This window comes from Corapipo altera, unplaced genomic scaffold, assembly GCF_003945725.1.
Source record: "Corapipo altera isolate COAL_440 unplaced genomic scaffold, ASM394572v1 60, whole genome shotgun sequence".
In the NCBI taxonomy this organism is placed as follows: Eukaryota; Metazoa; Chordata; class Aves; order Passeriformes; family Pipridae; genus Corapipo; species Corapipo altera.
The window spans coordinates 4836707-4855441 of NW_020884912.1; the positions used below are offsets into that span (position 1 = coordinate 4836707).

An 18735-nucleotide genomic window follows, 5' to 3' on the forward strand; every position below is an offset into this window, starting at 1 on the left:
AGAGTAGAATCTGGTAACACCTGAAATATCTTTCTTTCATTAGTGTCTTCATTTGAATTTTAGCAGCTGCAAGAAGAGAGTGGGTCGTGAATCAGCAAGTGTATCTTTTCTTAAACTGTAGCAGTAATTATTTTTTTTTATCTGACTGTATGAGACCAGACATTTGAAAAAAATGAACAGCAACTAAATGTGTAAGAGGATTATTTGAGGTTTGTGTTTACTTGATCAGAAATATTGGAACTGTAGCAAGAGTTTTATTTCTTTATTGGTGTTTGCTAGAAATTAAGATTTCTAATTGAAAAAGACAACAGAATATATTTAATTTCTTGGTCCCTGCTTCTTGTAAAGTCTTTTATGTTATTTCTTTCTTTTGAAGTTCATTCACATAGTGTATAGATGATAACTTTAGTGTAGCCCATGTTTACATTATATTATTTTCTATGCAGCTATTCTTTTCTGACAGTATGGTCCCCAAAAAGGCTTTACTGGTAGGGAGAAGTGTCACAGGATGAAATGGTGCAACCTCAGAAAGTGAGAGGGTCGTCAGTAAATGAGGATCTTTCTAGGAACGTTACAGGAATCATAAGCAAAACATTACAGGAGTAACGGTTTTGAGCACTAAGCAAGACGACTGCCTGATTTATTTTTGGTTTTCCCTCTCTATGAAGAACTGCATCAATCTGAAACTTGGGTTTATCATGTTCAAAATACTGTTTCCTTGGAAATTTTCCTTAAAATTAAACTTGTTTTCAATTTGAAATGAAAGACTCAAACTGCCCATGGCATATTTTGAAACATTTAAATAGAGAAAAAATTAACATCTCATTTTTTGTTATGATTGTGCAGACAATAAGGATCTTGTATTGGCATATTTCTACAAAGTTTTAATGCAGAGTAACTATATTAAAGATGAAATGTGGGAACGTTTTTAGTGTGCTGTGTTTCTGACCTTATAGAGTCAGTGAAGACTGTAGAAATCTATAAGAGAACATTATTCAAGCCTTTTATGTCTTTGCAAGTCACTTGCAAACGCCCTATAGAAGATCACTGAGTCTTATTCTTACAAACATTGCCGTTTTTTCTAGTTATACTCTTCTCTGAGATACAAACTTGATGGTAAAACAAACTGCACCTGTTGTATACCCAACGTTTTTTTTTTCCAGAGTGTTAATTCTACCTTTCTTAATGGTTAATGCATTCAAAACAGTAGGATGTTTTCAGTTGTCCTGTTTATGGATGTAGACATCTCTTAGTGCTTGGGCTTAGGTTCCTTGCAGATATCTTGATAACTTAGGTTTTAACACTGTGTGATTAAAGTTGCTTTCTTTAAATGTATAGCATGTAGGGGGTAAGATACCATGTTGATTACTTACTTTCTTCAACATCAGAAGAGTTTATTTTTTAAAGCATCATGTAGCAGTTCCCCAGGTCTTCAGTTGAATATATAGGCATAATGAAAGTCAGAAAGAATTTGACTCTTTGCATACAGCAGGTTACTAATGAAATCTTGGTAGTAGGGAGGCTTTTATGGTTTTTTTCATTATATAAATTTATGCTCAGTTATTTTACTTGTGTTTATAAATACAACATGAAATATTTGTTGGTTTTTTTTTAACTAGAAAAGTGGTTATTTAATACTTAAATTTATCTTTAGCCACTAGCAAGCTTTCTGAGGTACCTGTGATTTGGTGTAGTGCTTGATATTCTGTATTCCTCTTTATGGAATGGGCAAGATAGGATGTAATTAACTTGAGTTCTGATTATTATCAACTTTCATATCGAAAGATCTTCCTTACACCTTCAACACAGTGGCTGAAAATTCTAGTGGAACAGTTATAAGTAAAAATCAGAGTTGTATATCTTTTATATGAACTACTGAGTTTTTTAATATCTCTTTTATCTTTTAACAGTCTGCAGTTCTATACCATCTCTTATTGGTATTTTTTCCTTCTATTTGGCTCTATTTTCTTTTGCTTCTCACGTTTAGTCTATTCCAAGTAGAAACTTTAGGCTCCAGCAAAAATGTGAGTTTTCGAGTAGACTGTGACTAGAAAGATACTTAAGGTGAAAATACTTATTGTGACCTTGCTCTTTCTTATGCATCTCCCAGCAGAAAAGCCTAGGTTTTTCAGTATGTGTTAGAGGGAAAAAAATAGGTACCATAGAGGCTGTATTTTTTGACATTTTCTCTTCTACTTTGTGGCAAAAAATTAAATCTTTAGCAAATTTTAAACTCTGTAGTTTTGTAGTATTCTAAAACTTCTGTGTTACTTTTTGTGAAATGTTATCTAGAAGATGTGCTGAGATACTAAAATGGTAATCTTTATCTTAATTGAACTGGAACAAAAATAAATATGATTTGAAATGAAAAATCGAGACTCTCTAAGATGCACTTGCTTTCTTGGTCCTTAGTACCAATTTGGCTGCACTTTAAATTGGTTTCCAGCTATAGTCTCTTATTTCAGTCTGTCATGGGTTGATTTCATGTGTTCCATGAGTGGTTGTTTGTAATTTTTGGAGCTCCTATAAGACTTGAGCACTTTAGTGAGTTGATGAGTAGCAACCAGTGGGACTGAAATTGCTCAGAGAGAGGGGCTACTTAATAAAATGGGTCCCAGGCCACTTAGTTTGGTTTGCCAGGGAAAATGATCCTCCCAATGCAGCAGCCAGGGATGTTTGTGGGTGGGGAACTGAGGTGGAGGGACAGGCCTCAGGTGCTGAGGGAAGCAGTAAGGGAAGCAGTGTGAGAACCACTATTATTCACCCTCACTGGTCTCCCAAACCACTCTGTGTCATGTCCATTTTTGGAAGGTGCTACAGGATGGACCGAGTGTGCCGCTTCCAGGTGTTGACACCTCCATTTCCGAGGGACAACTCTTATGGCCTGACATAGTCTAAGTGGACCTGTTCTTTCTGTCTGTAGCAATCTCTTGGACCAACATTGTTCATGTGACAGGATAGCAAGAAATGCATCGTGACCTGACTGGGAACATTCTAGGCCTGCATTGCACTTGGGCTGCTTGTTGTGCTGCCCTGCATTTTTATCATAGACTAAGGGAGGAAAACTTTAATGCATAACTCCACCACCATTATTCTTCTGATTCTGAGATGCGTGAAAGGTGAACCTTAAGCAGCAAATGGGAGGACAATTTATGTAATTCCTCCCGCTGAAGTAATGACTCTGGAGCATTCCTGTGTCTTCAAAAAACAGACGAAAAGATCTTTTTAAGCCTGTGAAGGTTATAGGTGTGAGGAAGAGGAAAGAAAGTTATGTGTAGTGGTTTGGCATACATGCAACTCCTGTTGCTAAATTTTAGAGCATTTAAAGCCCATCTGTCATGGTACTGTTTCTCCCCTTAATTTATAGTGTACTAATCTAGTTGAACGTGAGGTTAGCTATCCATCAACTATAACAAATAATAAATTAAGTTAATTAATGAGTGTTTAATTTCACTCACTTCCAAACTATAAATTGTAGTTATTCCTTTTGCCTTGTGAAACATGTCTATAGTAAATGTATTAATTATTTGACATGTTTTAATCTAACTTAATACTGAGTTTCTATTATTAGCAATTATCCTTGATGAAATGGTGTTAACATTGCAGGTAGATGTAAGTGAATCCCAGAGAAAAATATATACTGTTGAATTCATCTTCTTACTGAGATGATGTCAGTGCCTAGTGCCTTCTGGTCATTGCCTGTGGGTGAAGAATCCTTGTTCCCAGCTGTATTAAATACAGTGGGTCTGTGTTTACAACTGTTACTGAATTAAAAAGGAGGCTTGGAAGTTAGGATATCTAAGGGAGAGAAAAAACAGGTGGTACCAAAATGTTGCCTAGGTAATGATGTTCTAATTTAGCATTTTACATTTTTGTGTAACCTTAATCTTGTTTCTGTAAGATTACTGAAACAAAACTTTGGTTGAGAAGGATGTTTTAATATGACTTGTGCTGAAAGGCATTTTGCAGTTCAGGGAGTTCTTTTAAGTTATCTGCAGTTATTTTTAAAAATAAATGTCCTTTCTTTAATAAGGTCACCTGAACAGGAGAATGTGCAACAAGAGATTTTCAGTCTTTGCATGAGTATCCTTCATGCATTGAACTCCAGACTATAGTTATAACAATTCTACTTTTATTATTTAAGACAAAATCAAGTATTTTCCACTTGTTGCTTTCATTTATAATTGTTTTGTTGAATCTGCTGCTGCAGTGGAGCCTCAGTAATATAATTAGCAATGCAGCAAAGACTAATCCTTTTGTTTGTTGCCCTTTGCTTCAGCTCTTCAGTATCTCTAAATGTAATATCTGCTATATATGGTTCTGAGGTTCCATTTCATGATGATGTATTGGAGGGAGAGGAAGATGGTACTATACGTTAGAAATGCCCAGAGTAGGGCTTTTTTATCAAACATAGAAGCAGGTAAGGGAATTGTTGAAGTGGTCCATAGAAAAAGCAGAAACCCTAGTATACAATTAAGCATATTGCTTCTGAGATTTCCTACTCAATTTCCATTCTATGTGAAATGTATTTAAAATAACTGATTAACCTGTATTTCTAAGTGGAATAGTTGCTTAAAAATTGCATTTTATGAGATGGGAATACAGAGGTCATGTTTGTTGACTTAAACTATTCTCAAATTGCCATGGGTGAATATTTTGTTTTCTTACAGTTTATTATTTCATGACAAATTTATGTCACTAATGTGAACTAGTGTCAAAATGCTTTGAATGTTTTGATAACTAGGGCATGTGAGGTGATTTTTGGATGCTTTCTTTAGTTGATCTGAGGGGGCTAGTTTATTATGGGCAATGAGGGAATAGTGAAAGCCTAGCTTTTCATTTTGCTGTTTTTCTTTCTGTATTCCTGTTGTCTTAGTCATGACATTAGTTTTGCTTAAGGAACAAGCAAATTTGATTTTGCTAACTTCTAATAGTATAATTGGGATGGGAGGAAATTCTTCATTTCAACTTTTCAGTATTTGCTACTAAATTGTTAACAATTGTACTGAACACCAACTTCATTAAAACCATCTTTTGTAAAGCTGACTTTTGGACCTTATTGACCTAGCAATGACTTGTTTAGACTTCAGATTACTGGGTAGCATAGTAGAAATATTTTCCCCTCTTTGATTTGCCATCAGTTTGCCAACAGCTAAGTGAAATTGCCAGTAAATTTCTAAAGATAGCATTCTGCTCTGCAATACAGGCCTTTAATGTTTTAGTGTGATCTTTTCATCAGTGCTGGGCAAGGATGCATTTTGCTGCTGCAATAATGCACAGTTTTGCATGTATTTTATAAAATTACTCCTTCCAGATTGTCTGCAAAACATCATTTAGGTATGTTGAAGATGATGAAATTGGTACGTGTATTGCTTTACCCCTACTTTCAAAATAAGGCATGGCCTTTGTCTTTCTTTTTTGGTGCTTTAAATATTATGGCTAATACTGGTATTCTCCATGGATAACCCAGGATGCTGAAAAGAGAAGAAAGTTGTGCTTACCTCCTGCATAGACAGAATCTGTCTGTATAAAACCATATATGCTAGAATTACTTTTCAACTCCCTCGCTGTTATGCCACTATTAAATGACCTCTCAGCAGCTTAACTGGTGTATGATTAGTCAACACAGTGTTTCTGGGCAATGTCTCACATACATATGTATTTTTGTAAGAGACAGATACATTTCTTTTGTTCTTTCATTTTTAGTTACATGGGAATTGGGCTTTCGGCACAGGGTGTGAACATGAACAGACTACCAGGTATGTTCCAGTTACTTACATCAGTTAACTGTGTTTTTTAAAAATATACTTCACCCTGATGGGAAGGTTTTGATAAGCAACAGAGTGTAGCATGACATCTCTGTGTTGTATCTGTTATTGGAGTTATGTAGCACTTGCAACTAGAAAGTTTAACTTTTACTGTACATTTGCTCCTGTACTACTTCCCGACTCTTGGTGTTATTTATAACATTATGCAGATACTTTTTAGCAAACAAATACATTTAAAATTTTTTGTCATGTTTCCAGATAAAAACTAAGCTCTAGATTTCCATGCTCTGCAAACCGAGTTTCTAGCTATGAAGATGAGCTACTGTGATAAAAACTTTTTGACAAACATGGAGTGAGCTCTTCTACTGGCAGTTTCTGTATAGTTACCTTTCCAACCTTAAGTGAGGGTGTGTGGCCTAGTTTTCAGTTTTGACTGTTCCATTGACCTGCATGATCAGGGACAGTCTTGTTAACAGTTGTTTGCAGTATCTCTGTAACACTTACAGAAGTTTTGTGTGTGTGTACATGTTGCCTTTTTTTTTAAATAGATGTTTAAATGTGTAAAAAATACCCACCCTAAAACAAAAACCAACAAACTTTTTTGAAATTGTCAGAGTATAAAATTATGTTGAATTGACCTTAGAGTCAATTGCATTATAACTTTTTAACCCAAGTGTTCTCATAAAGCTTCTTACAATGATAGCAATGTCTCAGTTACACTGTGTGTCCAGCTAGGGGTGATGGATTATTAGTGGGGGGCATTGTTTATTTTGAGTATGATTTAGGATGCATTGCAAATAATTAAAGATACTACTAATCAAAGTAACTACAATAATTTGGGATATTTAATTTACTGAGAGATGCTTAATGTCATACTAGCTGAAGCTACTGATTGTACAGATTAAGGGTCTAAGTGTGGAAAATACTTTCAAATTAACCCGTTAGGCAGCAACTTGACAGAAAAAGCTCAGTATTGAACTGGGGAGAGTGTAGACAGGTATTTTTAAATGATCACAGACTAAAATTGCTTGCTGTGAATTTCATTGAGTACTGTAATAGTCTGAAACTTCTTAGAGGTGCTGCAGCTTCTTCCCCGCCAAAATCAGCACCGTATTTGCATACGTAATGATTTGCTCCTGGTTGTAACTTTGACCTGTAATGATAACCTTTTTCCTTTTTATTTAATTTATTTTAATTTTTAGGGGCAGCAAAGATAGTGGCACTTTAGTCTGGAGATTCTGCTATTATGCAGAGGCTACTTGCTACTGAATAGTCATTGAGAATGATCAGGAGTAGAAACGTGCTTCCCCAGAGACGCATGTTTGGGGTTTAGCCAGGAAGAATCTGATTATGACATATGGTAGCAATAGTTTTGCAAAATGAAAGGGAGAACGAGAGAATCTTCACTGCTTTACTGGGACATGTCAGATCTGTATATAGCTTTTCAAATTTCAGCATTGTAGCTGATTATATTTTTGGCGTTGGTAATTTTGTACGTTCATTTAAAGAGAAAAATGTGTTATCTGAATTTGCATTATCTGTTATGTACTACAAACAGAATTACTTGTTCGGCCATTTTGATAAAAGAAGTTGTCATTTTTTAGAATTATACAGATTTCTTAGATAAGAAATCTTAGAAAGTAGGAAGCTGAGCATATTAATTAACCATATGAACCTGGTTAGACTATACCAGCTTTGCGTAGTCTTTAATTCGTTAACTAATAAAGGAAGCAAATAAATTGCAAATGCTTTTGTTCTCTAGGTTGGGATAAACATTCATATGGTTACCATGGAGATGATGGACATTCATTCTGTTCCTCTGGAACTGGACAACCCTACGGCCCAACGTTTACTACGGGCGATGTCATTGGTTGTTGTGTCAACCTTATCAATAACACCTGCTTCTACACAAAGAACGGACACAGCTTGGGTATGGAGAAACATTGCCATTAATGCTAACAGTATGTCTTCAAGTCTGTAAATATGAAACTCTCTTCATGCCAGGAGCAGTGTTTGAGTTGTTCTTTTGATAGTTTGATCATCAATGAAGTAATAAAAGAATTGGGAAGAATAATTTCTTGTGTGCCACTTGCGCTAACATTCCTTGTGCATTTGGGAGGATTTATTCATATAACATCTCATTCTACAGGATCTGCATTAATGAACTCCACTACTAAATCTACAAATAATGCTTGATGTTTATAAGGTAATAGATAGTAAGGGAGGTGGAAATAGCTAAAATTAATTTCTGCTGTACGGGGGACACCTAGCCTTCACTAAAACCTTACACTGGATGGGTGTTATTTTGAGCATATGTTGGAGAACAGTGTCTTTTGGATTCCCTGTCTGGAGTCATTCATAGTTGGGCTAAAGCCATAAATTATACAAGTTGTACTAAAATTAAGTCCATTAAATTCTTGTGGTAAATTGTAGTATTAAGCAACACTGCAAGATAATTTTGAGTTTGGAGATATCAGGAGTGGGTAGAGTTAAAAATTTTGAGGGAATGTCTATTTCAGTTCCTTAATGCAATTTAATGAGCAAAGATACAATGTAAAATTAAAAAGAAAAACATTGACTTCCTGCATTTAGGGGAGGGAGGGGCTTGGGAAGAAATCTTGAAATTGTGCTGAGCAGAACAGGAATTTAGAAGGGATAAAGCCCAAAGAAGAATAAGGCTTTTGTCATGGGTAGAAATGTGATAAGGAAAAGAGAGGGTAGCTTGAAATGAAATAAGAAGTTATTGAGATAGGTATTCTTGAAGTTGCTGTTCTGTTTTCTCACATTGGCAAACATGAAGAAGGTTTGGAAAGTAGTAAGGGAAAGGACACAGTTTAAATTATTTTCCTAGTCTGTCTGAACAAGACTACCAGTTTGTTTGCCCTGAGCAAACACATCTGACTTGGAAGTTTTCCTGCCCCTACTCAGAGCAGGGCTTAGGTGTCTTCTGAGGTCAGTTCCAAGTAATCACTTCTGGGATTCTATTTTATCGTGATTCAATGTTCCTTCTAAATTGAATGAGTCTGTATACCTGGACTCACTATCTTGACACCTAGGGCAGTAGGTGACACCTGGGGCACTTGAACCATGCACTGTGGAGTTGTTTCGTTTGGCCCTGTTGGAGGGTGTGTCCAAGTGGAAGATAATGGGCTTGTGTGTGCCTTAATCTTTAACTGGGTTAAACAGAGAAAGGTCATCTTACTTATTCCGTTTTTGAAACTAGCAACAGTGTGCCTGCAGGTAGGTTGGATCAGTTGATCAACTAAAGTGACACTTTTTTTCGTGAGTACCCTTATGGTCACATTCATGAAAGAGCTAAAAGGGAAGAGCAGAACCCTCTTTTTCAGTGGTAGACTTAAAGCAGACTGGATTAGGCCAACTGTGAAACAACACTGCAAGTGATTACAATCTGTTTTTAAAGGAGAACAGAATGGCATAGGTGAGGAGAGGCTAATAAAATGTCATCTGTCATAGACAGAGTCTGACAAACACTTCATGGATTTCAGAACGAAAACTGACAGCTTTTCTGCTGTTGTGGGCTTTACTGGCTTGAATTTCTGACAGAGGAAAATTGATTCTGTGTTGAGTGGAAAAAGAAATCAGAAATTTTGACTGTCTTGCAAAGTTGTTGCTGCTGGTAGTTGTCCAGAATTCTTATATGATCGTGACTTGGAGGACATTTGTGTTTTTTCTCTGGGCCACAGATGCTCTCTGAAGTATAGGAAATCTCTTGCTTGGCCTAGGATTTGATGTTACAAAAAGGGCTAAGCAATTTTCATGCAAGTTTGAAATCCTGGGTTAAAAAAACCCCCAAAATAAAAAACACAAAACCAAACATCCCCCCCCAAGCCCTCAATACCTACGTATCACTCAGTTGTCATTGGATGTTAAAATGTGCCAAACAGAGAAAGTAGTAATAGCTTATGAAAAGTTAGGGTGAGAACAGGTAATAAATAAAATAATAGCTTTGAGATGTGATGGAAGGAAAGAGATTGATTCTGTATGTCAACCTTTTGTCTCAAAGACGTGAGTAAGGAATCCAGATGCTCCTGAGATTTGAAATCTTGGTGAAGAATGGAGATTGAAAACAGGGGTGTAATTTAGGACAAAAGATTAAAAGCTTTGTTTTCATCCTAAATTTGAAAAGGCAGTGATACAAAATAAATAAGAGTTTGAAGGGATAAGTGGATTGGAATAATTATGCATTTGTAAAAAAAATTAAATTAAGAAATACTTGCAACAATAAAGGAAATTATGAAATACTGTTATTTGGCTGTCAGAACGCGATTCTCGATATTTATTTTTTAACTGAAAGCTTCCCAGCCCCCCAAATTGCCTGAAATTCCTGAGGTGTATAGAGGTCAGATGTTTCTCTAATCCTGAGACAGCAAAATCACTCCCTTGGTTTTATGGGTAGATGGATGCTTGTAATTATGTAACAACATATTAAGCTCTTCTGTTTGAAAACAAAAACATGCTGGCATGGATTAGAGTGGAACGTTTACCAGGCTGATTTGGAGTATTGTAGGCATGTGCTGCTTGTGTAAAGATCTTGAGTACTTATGAAGAACAGTGAGAGCAATCAAGAAGAGACACCATTAAATTTTGATGTTGCAGCATCAAGACATGCTAGTGAAGAAGTATCTTCAGATATTCTTACTTTTCTTCTTATGTTTAATATGTAGCTAGAATTTTCATACTTTCTAATCTGCGTATGTGTATGATGTTTTTTAATTCTTATGCCCTATTTTGGAAAAATTAAGGGCAGATTGAGTATTTTTGAATGACAATTTCTTTTTGCCAAATACTGCCCTTTATTACTTAAAAACATGAGTTGTACCTAAGCATCATGGATTTCACCATACTTAATTTATTTCTGAGATGATTTGGGTGAGTTTTCTGAACATATAATAAGAAAATGAGGCTAAAATCCAGACACATGGAAATTAATCTTAATTTTCTCTTCATTACAGGCATCGCTTTCACAGATTTACCGGTAAGATAAGTGCATTTTCAAACAGTTTTCCTTTGTACCATAAAGAGATGTTTCAGATCAAACTGGCATTTACCTTATGCTTCTTGGAAATACAGTGATAATTTTCTTAACCAGTTTAATATCAGATATTTCTCTTCATCACTTCAGTGGTGATTTGTTAATTGAAGCAGAAAGTTTTTTTGTTTTACGCCAATACTTTACAAGGGGTTTTCCTTTTCAGGCTTTTAACAAGCAGTTCTAATGGAAGTTTTAGGAGAAAATAATACATACAACTAGTTATTACATACTTTGACATGTTCAAGCCTTACATACAAAGTCAAAGCTGTATTAAACACCAACACAGTGCATGGCTGTTTGAGACGTGGTCACTGTAATTCATACTTGATGCCTGATTTTCAAAATCTTTGCTTCACAAGATCAAACATAGAAAATTATTTTTTTTAAAGAAAGCTGCATATATCTGAAGTCTTGTAGCTTTTGAGTCAATTAAGTTGTGCTTTCCTTGAAATTGGTATGTGTTCCCTATGCTACTGGTACAGGCACAATACTGCTCTTACTTTGTTTTTTTTTTCTCATTCACTTCATTTCTGATTTAATCTGGTTAAGGTGCAATGTGTGATGCACATACTGGCCATCTACTCCATTTGCTGTGGCCTTGGGAGGCAAGGACAAATATTAAAGAAAAATGAAGTCGGTAACCCAAGGAACCTCTTAGTCCTGCCACAAGGTTGAATGTTTTGTGCAGGAAGCCACTGCCACTATCCTGGATCTTTGGGATACTAGCAGGGCTCCTTGCTACCATATGGTGCCAGCCCAGCAAAACTGACACTACAATCTGAAGTATGAAGCTGGACCCCTCCTCATTAGAATTGATTGTTTTCATCTCATTAAAAGATTTCAAATTTCTGCTTTTTTTGATTAGACTAGACTGGGTAACACTATGAGCAGTGTTTATTAAAAAAAGAGAGGTGCATGTGTGAAAATAGAGGCAAGATTGGCTTGGGCATGGTTTGAAAATAGAGTATTTTTCTTTCATTTCACCTGCATGTGGATAGCTTCTTACTGATAGCTTTAATTTATTTAGCATATAGCTTTGTAGATCAGCATACCATTATACTGTTCCACCATTGTCTGCATTATAAATATCATGTAGGTGTATTTATAAATAACTTTTAAAAAAAAATTTTTAAAAATCCCCCCCAAAAGACCCCAGCAACAAAACCCCATTCACCCAATTGATTGCATTGCCACTGCTGAGATGTTCATTGCATTTAAGAAAAATTACCTTCATCCCAACAGGCAGATTTTACTTTTCTCATATTTGGCGTATTTCAAATTTGGATGGAGACCTAATCTCTAAGCAGAAAATGAAACTGAGACAACAATAAATGCTTTAAAGTCTCTTTCTAGATACAAGTCCAGGAATTCACGAGAACTTCAATGCACTGTTACAGTTCTTTTTAGGCGCTACACTTGGACTTTGAGGCTATTGAGTTTTCTATCCTGTCAGTTCTTACCGCTAAAATTCAGCGATGTTTTAACTATTTCACCCCAAAAGGAAAATGGCCCACTTTGTAAGTTTAATTTTTGTTCTCTTTTTAAAAGAAAAAAACTGGTCTTTAAAAGTCATCCAAAAATTGTTATTTAATATTTTGTAAAATTAAAACCAAAAGTCGTAAACTTTAGCACAGTTTAAAATGTGAATTTTCTGACTAGAACAATCAGTCTTTCTTCTTTCAAACTAAAAAAAATTATGATCACTGGGAATAAAATTAATCAGTCATTGTATTGCTGTATTGGCAGAAGCTGCTTTTACTGCTGGACAGATGGTCCAGAGGTATTTTGTTATTCACACTAGTAGTAGCAGTGGGGGTATTATTACAGAGATGAAAAAAAACCCAGAAAGTGGGGAATTCAGAATAAGAGGAAAAAGACTAACTAAAAATTTTTTTGCAGCCAAACTTGTACCCTACAGTAGGGCTTCAAACACCAGGAGAGGTTGTGGATGCTAATTTTGGACAACACCCATTTGTATTTGATATTGAAGACTATATGCGAGAATGGAGAACCAAAATTCAAGCACAGATTGACAGATTTCCAATAGGAGATCGGGAAGGAGAGTGGCAAACAATGATTCAGAAGTAAGACTTTGAATATTGTTCATTTAAAAAACAAGTTACTTGCATGATTTCAGAGACTTATAAAAAATTCTATCTATTGTCTTGTGCAAAAAATGATAGATAGTATTAAAAACTAGTACAAAAATAGTTTTGTTAACAGGTTTGATAACAGTGTAAAATGGAACATGAATAGATTTTGTGGAAGAGTTGTCTGTGTCGTTAATTTGGAATTTATAACTGTGAGTGTAAGGCTTATATTCTAATGTGATCTATCTGATGTGGATTGGGGAGTTTAGAAAAGTTGCTGTGGTTATATTGGGCAGGTTTAATGCTTTGGTCTCTGGAAATTTCCCTTTGTGTTCTCAGGCTTTTGCATGCCAGGTTAAGCTGTGCCTAATTATGTTTCTTGGAAAAAATGGGGGTTGTGACTTTGCATCTTTTTATTTTTTCAGTGTAAACAAAAACTTATTGTGAAGAAATTTCACTTCAGTGTATCTAATGAGCAAAAAAAGAAACTTAATTAACAATTAATATTTGAATTGACCCTACTTTTGGGTGATGAATAATTTTTGTTAAAATTCATCATAATAAAGTTATACATTGATTTTTCTGTACAGTTTTGAAGAAGATACTGGTTCTTAAGTGAATTACTTTTGTCTGACTTGCACAGAAATCTCTGAATTTCAAGTAGAATTCTTTAATTAAGTCACTTTTTTCAGAGAAGATTTTTTACATTCAGAAGTTCTTGGTTTCTTACCTGTATGTAATGAGTATTTCTGGGTTTTGTTTATTTTTAGAATGGTATCATCTTACTTAGTTCACCATGGATACTGTGCAACAGCAGAGGCATTCGCCAGATCCACAGACCAGACTGTGCTAGAAGAATTAGCTTCCATTAAGAATAGACAAAGTAAGGCTGGAAAGCATGTTGCATCCCTTTTTTTCCTCGCTTAAAAATTACATGAAGCTTTCTCATAAGCACCATTGTAGAATTTCCTTGCAGCACTACTCCATAGTACAGTTCTTTGCTGTCATATAAAGTTACACAGGTATGAACAGCTGGTTGCAAAAAATTTGTTCAGTAACACTTTGGAAGGTGTTTGGTGTAGCAGAATGTGGTAAAGTACATTGTTGTCTTTTTCTCTTGAATGAAAAATGTGATCTGTCTTAAACAATTGTGTGTAATGTCTCTAAATGAGTGTTTGTGAGAGCTAACAGTCAGTCACAAACAGGAGTATAAAACTCAATCTTGACATTTAGATTTTTATCTTAACTGTGAAAAGAGATTGAGTTTAGAGAATGCTTTATTAGTTAAACTTGAGTTTTCCTGTTTACAGATGTGAGGGGGAAGAGGACAAGGAGAACTAACAGCAGTTCAGTTCTAACTTACCATGGCAGGGCTGTTGGGCAGCCTGATTAAACAGTGCCTTCCTCATCCATTTAAATCTCTCCTCTATGAACATAAGCAGTTGTGCTACTGCATGACATACCACATGGGGAAACTGCTCTGGTTGTAAAATATCCCATTTGTTGGGCCGTTATTCATTTGGATGAATTTCTCTGTCAGTGGATAGAATGGTGAGACTGTTTGCAACTTGTGCCAAGTTACAGCCACAGAAGCATCAACTAAAGCAGGGACTGTTGTGAAAAGCTTTACTCAACTGTAACCTGACTGGAAGTATGTGTTGTAGGTGAGAGAGACTAAATTTTTGTTTTTCTCAGTCAAAACTGAACCTGTGGGAGTGGGATGCAATTTGGATGTTTTTGAGTGACGATAGTTTGGTATGTGCTTATTTATAAAGTTGTGAAAATGAGAATTAAATTGTAGAGAGTGTCTGCAGTCTCATTCTAGCTCTAAATGCACAATCTGACTACAAAGCAGTTAGATGCTGGCAATAAATATACTGAGTTCTCATTTAGATATATGTAGGTGGAGTGCAGTTCTTAAATTTTCCTTTTGAACGTTTTAAGGAAGCATGATCTTTCTTTACACTATTTTTTTCTAAGAGAAAAAAAAATCTTGTTGATTGATGGTTGCAGTGTCTTTTAATCATTAATGTACGTGTATTAATCCATAAGCTGTCCATTTAACTGATGTTGGTTTTGGTGAACAGAAATTCAGAAATCGGTTTTGGCAGGATGAATGGAGAACCCATTGAAACAACATAACAGCTGTATCCAAGTTTACTAGAAAAAAATCCTAATCTCTTATTTGTTTTTTGGTGAACAGGAATTCAGAAATTGGTTTTAGCAGGAAGAATGGGAGAAGCCATTGAAACAACACAACAGTTGTATCCAAGTTTACTAGAAAGAAATCCTAATCTCTTATTTGCATTAAAGTGAGTCTTCAAATTATACAGATGTGTGTTTATAGATGGCACAGTACCTTCTGAGACAAGACAGTTACTCATTTAAAGCTTTCACAGAAATTTAAACAAAGTTAAGCAGCGCTTTTTAGAAAATGTGTATATTTCACTTTTTTATGCTCTTCTTATTTGCTACATGTTCAACTAGGTTTTGTCATCAAGCTCCCGGTTTGCAGCATAATTCACATCTCCCTGTAGACTTGTTCTATAGAACTAAGTTTTGTAGTTTTTTAAATCAATTTTAATTCATTTGGGTGTCAAGTAAAACTTAAAATGAAAACTGATACAGTATCACATTCAAGAAGATTAAGAATCCTGTTGGCATAAATTAGTCTGTTCCTCCAAAGGGGTGACTGACTTTAAAGATGAGTTTAAATGAGGTGTTTCATTCCATGTCACTTTACTAGAAACCTCTGGCTAAAACTGTGGAAATTCCATAATCCCAAAGAGTTCTCTTGGCTTCCCAGGCACACAATAGTTACCTTCATTCTGGCATTTTTACTTGCCAGCTGGGCTGTTCCTCCAGAATTTTGTATCACATTGCAGTGTTTGAATGTCGAAAAAATCTGTTATCTCCTGTAAGAACAAAGCACTTTAGTTTTATGTTCAGCTAAGTAACTTGGAATGTGTTTGAAGTCTGTCATGCTCAAGTGCTGAACAGAATTCACGTGATAGTACTCCAGACTTATCACAGAATTCACAAAATGCGAACATTTTGATGAAACACTTCACTTGATAACGTCAGTTGTATGTTACCTTTTTCTCAATCTGTTGTTCTAAATTTTTAAATTTTGTTGTTCAATTTTGTTATTGAAGCATAAAGCGGTAGTTCTGAGCTTTCTTAAAGTCCATACTAAAACCTTCTTATCTAAAATGCAATTGACAAAGAGCAACAGCCTCTAAAGGGAAGGTTTGTATATGAGCTTGTTTTTCAAACTGTTTTCTAGTGCAAATGTTTAATGTTAAGTTACCCTTTGCTGTTTCAGACAGTCAAACTATATTCTCATTTACTTTGAGGGAAATGACAGACGTAACAACATAAGGACATATCTTTCTCAAGAAATAACCTTACCCCTGCCAATAAAACAAAACAGTTAAGAAAATATAGTTTAATTCTCTAAACCTTGAGGATTTGCTGACAAAGTCTGTCCTTGAAGGATAATATTCCTGTTCTCCTCCCTCACAAATTTGTAATTGCTTATTTTTGGTGGAATACTCCAAAGCTCATTGACGATTGGGTTACTGACATCCAGCATTTTATTGAGTCAGTCCTGTTCTGTATTTAACACTAAAATGAAATCATTGCTATCATTGGTAATTTGAAATGTGTAAATTGTTTTATTAGCTTAACTTTTTGCCTTTTGTTTAGGGTGCGCCAGTTTATAGAGATGGTGAATGGTACAGACAGTGAAGTGCGGTGTTTGGGAGGCCACAGTCCAAAATCTCAAGATAGTTACCCTGTTAGCCCACGATCATTCAGTAGTCCTAGCATGAGTCCCAGCCATGGAATGAATATTCACAATTTGGCAACAGGCAAAGGGAGCAGCACACACTTTACTGGTAAGTTGACGTGGAGGATGTACCACATAGATTTGGAAATACCACACCTGTTTGTTTTACTTAAGATTTTATACTGAATGCTTTGTATAACAGTATAATTTTAATGATTAAAATATGATTTTCAGTCACTGGGCAAAGTGAAAGTTTCATCATATGTTTTTTGCATTTGCTGTTGTTTTTACTATGGCTTTGCAAAGCAGGTTGTCACTAATTTCTAAGAAATGCTTCTCTCTGGGAGATGAAAGGTTCTGATAAAAATTTCTGTTTTCCTTTTGATGATAATTTCTGGCTTGGGCAGGGTGGTTTAAATCCAGTAAGTGGTGTATATGATACCTGTCCTATGGTGTTGATGGAGAATTAGGAACATCTGCGCTTATGTAGGAAACACTGAAAGCTCAGTGGAGGAGTAGGGAAAAGACTTTCTGCTGGCAGCCACATTTCAGTCTGAACAATTGAAACAGTTCTTTGAGCATTTAGGTAATCGGAAATCTTCAGTGGGAAGCCATGAATGTTTGAGGCTGCCAATGGGGAGATCCTCGTGCCTTCCAGAGCACCACTACAGAGAAGAAGTTGAGCGTGTTAAAATAGTACATGAACATGTCATCCTTGAAGACAAGACTTAAGATAGCAGAGACCATCAGCTTTCTCTTCTGTTTACTTTCGAAATCCATACTGGAGCTGATTGGAGGGTGCTTTATTTAACTTATTTTTCTCTCTCTGGGATGGAGTGGGAAGCCAGTGTAGCCTGGCCACCAGAATAACTGCTGCCCTTGGAAGGGACAGCAACTTCACTCTTCTTCCCTCTCTGTCAAGGGAGTGCCATCACATGTGTCAGTGGAGATCCACTCAGATTTTCTCGTTGTTCTTCAGGTGGTTATTTGGATGTATTGTAGAAAGGAGGTTGTAGCCAGATGGGAGTTGGTCTCTTCTCCCAGACAGCTATCAGTAAGACAAGAGGGCACAGTCTTAAGCTCTGCCAGGGGAGGTTTATGTTAGATACTAGGAAGAAATTCTTTACAGAGAGGGTAATCAGGCATTGGAATGGGCTGCCCAGGGAAGTGGTGGATTCTCCATCAAATTCTACTGCACATTTATCAAAAGAATTATGTGATTACAATAAGTAAGGTGCACGTTTGCTTCCATTCATGATGACTACAGTGGCCTAGAAAAGATTTTTGGATCTTTCAGAACCAATGCATCAGTTCTAAAAGAAGTTATTCTGCTTTGGTGCAGTTTTGTGTTTTACTGGTGTATTAGTACAACTGAAAAACATTCTCATGTCTATGTTTGTAATTGTTATATATAATAATATTAATGATATGTAACATATATATATAATATGTTATATATAATAATGCTTAACTTCTGCACTGTAGAAAATTTAAAGGTTCAAGTACCTGAAACATGGAGGCAAAGTATTTGGGTTGGTTTGGCAAATCTAGCATTTACTGATCAGGAACAGTTATGCTCTACTTATTTCACTATTATAAATTGGTACTTACAAATAAGTTTGTAGATGGTTATAATTGTTAAAACTTTCTTTCAGGGTTTGAAAGTAGTTGCAGTAATGGAGTAATATCAAATAAAGCACATCAGTCTTACTGTCACAGTAAACACACGACCACCAGCTTGAATGTACCAGAGCTAAACAACATAAATGTATCAAGATCACAGCAGGTTAACAGCTATTCCAGGTGAATAAACTTCAGATGCTTCTAACTTATGTTAAGACTTGTGTTGTCCATGTGCTTGCATTACAGAGAGGAATTTTCTGTGGAATTTGATCTGATTTTTTTTTTTTTCCCCAAGGACGTTTGAAACACATAGTGTAAGGGGCCAACAGCTTGTGATCACTCTGGTGTGCTTCTGTGTTATTTTGATGACTCAAGCTTAATAGACTGTTTTCTCCTCTTGGGTTAAAGAAA

At 35.7% G+C, this 18735-nt stretch overlaps 1 protein-coding gene across 2 annotated transcripts in view; it reads left to right on the plus strand.

Moving 5' to 3' along the window:
- Positions 1-18735, plus strand: part of RANBP9 (RAN binding protein 9) — a 36128-nt gene that overhangs the window by 11346 nt on the left and 6047 nt on the right. For both annotated transcript variants that reach the window (XM_027654115.1, XM_027654116.1), the window contains exons 3-10: positions 5707-5759; positions 7531-7698; positions 10742-10764; positions 12721-12905; positions 13682-13794; positions 15115-15223; positions 16620-16810; positions 18357-18504. In XM_027654115.1, coding sequence (XP_027509916.1) covers positions 5707-5759; positions 7531-7698; positions 10742-10764; positions 12721-12905; positions 13682-13794; positions 15115-15223; positions 16620-16810; positions 18357-18504 — 990 coding nt within the window. The remainder of the gene's footprint in view (positions 1-5706; positions 5760-7530; positions 7699-10741; positions 10765-12720; positions 12906-13681; positions 13795-15114; positions 15224-16619; positions 16811-18356; positions 18505-18735) is intronic.